Source organism: Coffea arabica, chromosome 6e, assembly GCF_036785885.1.
Source record: "Coffea arabica cultivar ET-39 chromosome 6e, Coffea Arabica ET-39 HiFi, whole genome shotgun sequence".
In the NCBI taxonomy this organism is placed as follows: domain Eukaryota; kingdom Viridiplantae; phylum Streptophyta; class Magnoliopsida; order Gentianales; family Rubiaceae; genus Coffea; species Coffea arabica.
Window position 1 is genome coordinate 15,138,306 of NC_092321.1, and position 8,431 is coordinate 15,146,736.

The following is an 8,431-nucleotide window of genomic DNA, read 5'->3' on the forward strand; positions in this document are numbered from 1 at the left end:
AAACTAACCCACAAAAACAGTTCAAAAGGTCTCGTTGACTAATTATTTGATCAAATTAAGTTAGAGAAGGTAGAAAATGAAAGAAGAGAAAGAAATATTGAACTTCATATTATTAGTTGACTTAACATAGTTTATTTTTAATTAAATCGTGGGTTAGTTTTTTTGTTTGAATGGTTTTACCCCTAATTCCGTTATATTTAGTGTCCAAAATTGACAGAAGTCCTTAAATTAAGCATTTTTTGTTTAAGGGCTTATTTGCAACAATTTACAGCTGAGGGGCCAAAATCCTTCAAAGCAAATAATTTAGGGGCCTATCAGAAAGTTTCCTTTACACAAAATCGATTATGATTGCAGCTGTGGAGATTTACTGAAGAGTTTATTTTTAATTAAGACTAATTTATAATTATTATTTTAACCTATATAATATTTATTTATATTTGTCAAGTGATGTCTCCCCCTTACTCCTTCCACGGGGTGGGCACCCATCTCCCCGTTGCCATCTCTAATGTTCACCTCAATTGACTAAGCAACAATAGCTGTATAACACTTGATCTAATAGAGACATGTATGACACATATATAGCTGTATTACACTTCAGATAAAAGAGTTAGCAATATAATTGAGACAACAAAACAAACAAGAGCTTTGCAGTCAAACCGTCCAAACAAGGCCTTAAACTTCAGATAAAAGAGTTAGCAATATAATTGAGACAACAAAACAAACAAGAGCTTTGCAGTCAAACCGTCCAAACAAGGCCTTAAAGTTTCTGCCGTCCAATTCTTTAGCTTTTCTGCCGTCCAGAACCCCTATTAAGACCAAATGATTTCTCGTTTACGAAGGTGTTTCGGCATTATCTCGTAGCTATGGTCATATTAGTCAGCAGCAATTGGTGAATCCTCTGACCTGACAATGAACAGGACAATTTTGTACATTGGAGTCGTGAAATGGAATGCGATGGGAATGCTTTGCCATTAGTTTAACCTCCTTGTTGGATAGATTTGAGCATCTTTCAGTAGTACGATGATGCTATAAAGCGGATAAATCAAGGAGTCCAACCCATCAAACTTCGTGTTCAAACCTCAAAAAACCTCCGCTTTTCTGGGCAGCCCGATATCAGAATTATTCATGTACATTTACATTAGAAAACGAACGCGTTTCTTTATCTCGAGGAGAAAAATAAGCAGGCATAAAAGAACCAAACACTATACCAGTTCCACTCTGTTCCACCAAGCTGCAACAAATTGCCTGGAAACATTTGGTATCTCCCCAGAAAATCAAAGAGCTCTCCTCTTTACCAAGTAGTAAAAAATGCTACAAGTTTCAGTAATCACACACACAACAAAAAGTGATAACATCCCAAGTTTCAGTGATCACAATAAAAAGTGCACAAGTTTCAGATCTAAAAGTGATAACATCTGCAATCTACTTACATACACAAAATACTCCACAACTCACCCGATAGAAACTCTCACAAAAATACAGTAAATGTCACATAGAAACATCCAGTTGGGCAAGCCTAAGAACGGTGCTGCGAAAAAGTCCAAGAATTTCAAATATAGCAAGCAGCCACAATGCGATATAAATTCAGACTTTCAGCCAATTACCAAGGCAGGAACTAGCAGCTTTAGAAGTTATGACAAAGAAATACTAGCTTCTGAAAAAATGTAATCCAAGTTAGATGGAACAGATAATCCATTGCACATATTTCTTCTATCCATCTCACAAGAAGCGATAAAGAAAGACTAGCTTCTGACAAAACGTAATCCAAGTTAGATGCAATAGAGAATCCATTCCAAACATCATCTCCTGTATCCATCTCAGAAGAAACAAAAAAATGAAAACGAGGTAAGTAAAGGTTGCTGAGACATAGAAAATGGTTATCCAAAAAGCTCGATCATTCTTCCTTTTATAGCAAGGACAAACATCTATACACATCTAGTATTATGTCTGGGATTAACTCATCCCAATACATAGAAACATACAGCAGATGAATAGTTTCTTTTTTCAATTTTCCCTCCTTATCTCTTAGAAATACCCACCCCCGCCCCCCACCAAAAAAAAAAAAAAAAAAAGTTTTCTCGAGCCATGACGCAGTTGCTTTACGATGACACAAATGGAAAATAACCAGGAGGACAAATGCACATTGCACAAAGACATCACCAAGCCAGCACAAAGAACTAAGATACTGAAGCAACCCAAGCAATCGTAGCCAGTTGTAGAGGACTTCCAAAGTTCACCAGACAGCAAAGATGTCCAAATCCTTATGCCTTACACGTTGAGCATTGCTACAGCAGACACAATCAGACAAGTGGTCAACTTATAACAAATAGCAAATTCATTGAGAAAAAGCTGCATACTTTATAATACTTCAGCCCTGGCTTCTAGATCTTATCAAGCTTTTCTGCTTTGACAACAGGATTAGCTTTAGCTATTGCATCCTGAGCAGCAGCGCGATAGTCAAATGGACACTCATGCTTATCAGAATAACGATGCACGGCACAGAAAAGATTTCCACATCTGCAGTTAAAACCAGTTAAACCCACACGTTTGCGGCAAGTGCTGCACCTGTTTGGGCCCTCTTTTACCTTCGCTTCTGAGCCCTGCCCCACTAAAATCTCAGGGGATGCCTGAGTCGAAACAACTTCAAAGTCCGCTGACACAGCTTGTACAGCCAAAGCGCCAGTAACAACAGGCTCTTTCTCTTTACTACTTGAACTGCCATTGACGATGTTCTCAATCGATGAAGCAGCAAGTTTGGCTTGATCCTGCTTCAAGATCATCTCCTTGTGGCACTTTGAACACATGTTCATGGTTGCTGCACTACCAAAAAACCCACAATTGTTAATGCAAAGAATTGGACCTTCCGGAGCTTGGCAGCCTGTCTCTTCTGAAGACTCCATTAGACAAATATCCTGCCAATTAAGGATGAACAGAAAACTAAGTTAACCAACTAACTGAAGTACAAGATAACCTAGAAAACTTCAGAGCCATTTTGCTGATAAACAAATACCTTCATATCTGAAAACTAAATTCGGCAATGCAGTAACTAGTTACTTTTTTTAATATGTAACCACATATGATGTTAAGAATCTCTAACAAATTGTTGACAACTTATCATGAATGAAGCCTATTTAACTCAGCAAAACTCAACATACCTCTATAGTATGTAAGCAAAAGCATACCAAGTTGTTGGCTTCAAGTTCAACTGAACAAGAGAAAAATCCTAGCATCGTGCAGGAACGTGGCACAGAATCATCATAACATAATTTATAGTCAGGGGGAAGAAAAAGTTAGACATAGCATACCACTAGAGGTCAGACATGAGAATAGCATGGTAACAGAGAAGCTGCCATTCATCTCCTACAGCAGTACCCAATTTTCCATGCATTCTTGTAGTTCAATCTAATAGCAAAATCCAGGGAATGTGGAAAAATATCAAAGCATTGGCACTTTCTCACGTTACGTGACCCCCAAAACAAGGTTTGTTAAGTGGCTGTTTAAATTTCAACTAAGTTGCCTTTTATAGCAATATTGTATTCCAGCGTTTCATGAACTGCCAACATTACACTAAAGGATGGTAAACAACAAAAACATATAGTGATCTTCAAAAAAAGGGAAAAAGAATGAAGTTAGAAAGCTACAAGCTAAAAAGTGCAATAGTAATTTACAGAATTCTTTCTAACAGAAATTGCAAGTTTACTGAAATTCAATTAGAATGAAATGGAAGAGCAAAATGCAAAACTGCTATTCTATCTACTTGCACTCTTTTGTTTCCTCCTGATAGAAATCCATTCATGAGCTCATCTGAATTATGAAAAAGATCATCAGAGTAGACTTGGTATGATGCAAGAGAACCATTAAGATATCGACACTAACACAGTCATCCACAAGTCAAAACCCAAAAACTGAGATAATAACTTATCTAGATGAATAAATTCCACCAAAATTTGTTGGTAAATATCGTACAAGCATACCAACAGCTGGAAACAGCTAGCCAAACACATACGGAAGGCAGAGTTAACATATTATTATCGGTAGCATCATTTAAAATCTCCAAACATACAAATTTTTCAAAAAATTATCATGTAAAACACTCAACTAGGCAGAACTTCTAGAAGATAACAGACAATCAAATTAAATTGCACTAGCAATAATACAAAATATGTACTAACCAAACAAGTCCGTATCCTTAAAGAAAAGAATTTAAAAAAAAAATAAATAAACAAAAACTCCTTCTTACTGCCCATATTAGCGTAAATCAGATGGGATTCACAACAAAAATTCCAAAAGACCAAAACTTTTCACCATCTAGAAATAGTGGAACCCCTTCCCACTAATTCTCAAAAAAAGAAAAAACAAAAATACAACAAAACCCACCAAAAGTATTCATTGCTCAGACAATCACAAAAACCCCTAAGCAAAAATGGGGGTGAAACCTTTCTTTTTAAAAAAACAAAAATTCTACAATTCCTGCATCGATTAAGGGATAAATTAAATTTATAACTAATCAGAAACCGATGAAAGAAAAAGAGAGAGAAAAAAATCCTTACGTATTGATGAAATTGAAGGAGGTTTGGCCGATCTTGACGTGCAAAATCGAACCAGATGCTAATTCTGGAACCCTTCAGGGTAAAAATATATAAAAAGGAATAAATATACTAAAATTCAAAAAGGAATTCCGAAGAGAAGAGTAAATAAATAGATGAGAAACAAGAAGGAGAATACGAAGACTGCAAATATATTAATAATAGTATTAAATACCTTAATATGTACAGTTTCAATTAAACTGAAGCTATAATAATCAGCAAGGTGAAGCCGCGGAAAGAGAGAATGTGGAGAGCTAGGGAGGAAACGGCTGGTGTGAATTGGATTGATAATTGCAAAAATTGGGCTAGGACTTTAGATATTTTGAACCATTTTTGTTTTTTCACTATCTTGCTTTTTGGGAAATTTTGGGAGAAGGGCGGATGTTAATTTTTTTAGGTTTTTTTTTTTAAGTTAATTTTTTAGATTCATCTTTCGTACCTTGATATTATTACACTATGGATTCTGGTAAAAACAAAAAAAAACAAAAAAAAAAAAAAAGATATGAATTATTACACTACGGATGGAATGTAGACGTATGTCACTTAAATATTAATTTAATCTCAATTTAAATTTTTAAATTTATGCTGATATGATGCGTATCCGTTCTGTTTAGAAAAGATTAATTTTAATTTTTTTAATTGTTACAATTCGTGAATAAGTAATAAATATGTTAAAATGCCCTTTCTTTTTTTGTTTCTTTTGAAAAAATAATTATGTAGCATTCCTTTCAAATCATCTGCAGATTGAGGAAAATTATCCCACAATCAAACACACGAATAAAAATAGAGCTTTTTCGGCCTCGCAACGTGTTTGAACATTAGCGCATCATTTGTTGTGTTGTATTAGTGCCTCATTAAGGATTCTGTGGTAATTTTTTGCATTTTAATGAAGATTAAACTCTAGGGATTTTACTCATCTTTTTCAAATATTATATCTTCAAGTTAAATCCAGCATTAGATGGTGAAATAAATTGTAGAGCACTGCACTAATTGAGTAAAAATGGTTAGAATTTGAGCTTATTGAGTTCTTCAAAGTTGAACTCGAACTAGAGGTCCAACTTATCTTATCTTACATGAATGCGACCAAATCAAACTTAATCGAGTTAATCAAGATTTCAAGCTCGATTGTTTAGTAAATTTCATAATTTTATAATAAATATTTAAAAATTATCTTAGCATATCTTGACAAGTATTCGAGTTTTGATTTTTTTCTATTTGAACTTGATTCGATAACCTTATCAAGTAGCTCGAACTCAGTCAATGTTGAGTTCGAGTCGAATTTTTGATCGAGTTACTTGCAAGCCTGAGTCGAGTGGCTTGATTTAGACATGATCACAGTTCCAAAACTGTCGGTTCTGATTTAAAACCGACAATCCCGGTTCTTTTGAAAGTTGAAACCAAAATTGGCCATTATAGGGACAATTATGGTCACAAATAGTGTGTTTGGATTGTAAGTTATTTGAAATATTTTTACTGTAGCACTTTTGTGATGTGATATATGTGAGATAAAAAAGTAATTGGGAAGATAAAAAGGTGTATTGGAAATTGTAATGGTGATGTCAGCAAATATATTTGGCCAAATAATTGGCTATATCTCTGGTTCCTGTTACAATTCCGGCTCTTTAAGTCGTGTTCAAACACTTGTTATAAATTTGATTCTAAGAAAATATGAAAATGAATGTTAAAAAAGAAAGAAAGAAAGAACTTTATTATATTATCGTGTGCAAGGAAAAAAAAAAAGAATGAAGCAAATTTTATGAAAAAAAATCTCATTATTGATTAGATTAGATTCATCTTGGATTTAGATTAGTCACAAGGTATAAACTTACTAATGGAATAAAACAATGGGTTGTTGAGTTAGGATTGGAGTTATTGGTATTAAATGCTGACTATTGATATTGAACTTTAAACAAGTCAAATATGTTTAGGTAGCAAATTTTTTTTAAACGGTTTGAATAGGTCGTAAACCGTCAGTTTCGATTATGGTTCAGAATTTCGATGAACTTGAACTTGAACCTGAACCTTTAATCATGATTATGGTTCCAGTTCCAATTTCCAAAATCTGATTCCGATTTCAATTCAACAATCTGCCAGACCGATTCCAATCCGTTTTTCGATTTAAACCTGAACCATAGGCACCCTTAACTTGATTAATTTACACCTCTATTGTTGAACATTAGATTATAACAATTTCAAAGAATTAAATTTTGAATAATTATCCTCATTAAGATACAATTTTGAGGAAATGATACCTAAAACGACATAAAAATTTGCTAAACTCCATCATTCCCTATTCCCACCTTATGCAATAGTGGTGCATAATTATATATTTTTCCACTGAGGAGGTTTTTGTCTTATAGTTGAAGTTGAGACTTCAAGATATAGAAGTTCTGGGTTTAAATCCTCTCTCTCTCTTTCTACTTCTTCAATCTCACCCTTCCATACTAAATTTTTTTTTTTTTTTTAAAAAAAAGATTGTATCGTTCCTTTGCCCTTTAGCCACATTTTTCTTATCTCCTTTTTTTTCACTTAAAAGCAAGCTAGATAGGACTAACTAATGCATCCAACTTGATTCATCCTTCCACCCTAACTGTTGTAGTGTGTAAGCATGATTGTGAAAAAATCGATCCATGACAATGAATTTGTTTTGACATACCTGCTTAATTTGGAAAGTACAAATTTGTAATCCTAGGCATGGTTAATTTAGGCCTGAAGTCATGTCCACTTGACTGGGAAAAATAAAAATTGCAGTAGAACCTGTAATAGTTCAATTAGGTAAAACCATCCCTTCTGTGGTAATCAGTTCACTTAACAACCACATTTGAAATTGCATTTGATTATAGGGTTTTTCTAACGAGCACTCGTTAAACACCTAAAATCTATTAACAACCTAAAAACATTTCTAACTGCATTTGATCATGAAGTTTTTTAAAGGAGCGTCCATTCTCGTTAGTACACCTAAAATTTATTAGACTTATTATATGTATACACATACCAACAAATCTTTCTTGTATTTATACACTTCTCTAATTAATCTTACTTTTCCCAAAATCTAATACCTAAAGCACATTTTAACGAGTATCCAACGAATACTTATTTGGTAAACCCTTAACCATGACATCCTATCTTACCTTTTTCCCTGTCCAGAGTCATACCTCATAGAAAGGACCCAAAAAAAGAAAAAAAAAAAAAGAGATTGTGACAGCCTGTCCAATTCTTGCAGCAGGATTCCAAATAGCCAAACTTTTTAATAGTATAACCCTTTCCCAAAATTCTTTAAACTTTTTAAGTTTTTATTTTTGATAAAATTGAGGGCAGAGAATTCGAACATAACACCTCAATATCAGGTCAATCTCCTTGCCAAATTGGCTAACCGTTTGAATTGCAATTTTTTGTTGTAAAATTTTTAGTAGAAACTTCCAATCCAAGAGACCAAAGCGTCTGGGGTCACAATCACTAGTAATCATAAATACTCGCGAAGATCTTCGGGAAATTTGTGAACATTGACCGCGTATAAAATTACTTCTAAGAGAAGGAAAACTCCTGTCCTCCTAAACCCGCGCTTACCAGAGTCATGTACACACGCACATTTCCTCATTGGAGGAGGAGCTTGCAGCCTTGAACGTTACAATAAAGAAAGACTAGTAGGATTTTCTAAACAATAATGGAGCATTCTTGGGAACATCTTCTCCTGTATCAATCTCAGAAGAAACACTTTGGGAAACCCCCAAAAAAAATTTAAAAAAAAACACATTGAAGAAAGTAAATAACAGGTTGTAGAGAGCCACTAAAAATGATAACTCAAACGTGATGGTTCTTAGGCTCAAAAAAAAAAAAAAAAGAAA

At 34.1% G+C, this 8,431-nt stretch overlaps 1 protein-coding gene across 2 annotated transcripts; it reads right to left on the reverse strand.

Moving 5' to 3' along the window:
- Positions 1-1,874: 1,874 nt before the first annotated feature.
- LOC113697366 (zinc finger A20 and AN1 domain-containing stress-associated protein 8-like) lies at positions 1,875-4,899 on the reverse strand. Of its 2 annotated transcripts, XM_027216956.2 has the most exons (4): positions 4,762-4,894; positions 4,551-4,622; positions 2,358-2,912; positions 1,875-2,285 (listed from the first exon to the last, which is right to left on the reverse strand). In XM_027216956.2, the coding sequence occupies exon 3, from the start codon at positions 2,898-2,900 to the stop codon at positions 2,382-2,384; it is 519 nt and encodes a 172-aa protein (XP_027072757.1). In that variant the 5' UTR covers positions 2,901-2,912; positions 4,551-4,622; positions 4,762-4,894; the 3' UTR covers positions 1,875-2,285; positions 2,358-2,381. The 2 variants fall into 2 exon arrangements, with proteins under 2 accessions (XP_027072757.1, XP_027072756.1); XM_027216955.2 differs by having other exon boundaries at positions 1,875-2,912; positions 4,762-4,899.
- Positions 4,900-8,431: the final 3,532 nt, after the last annotated feature.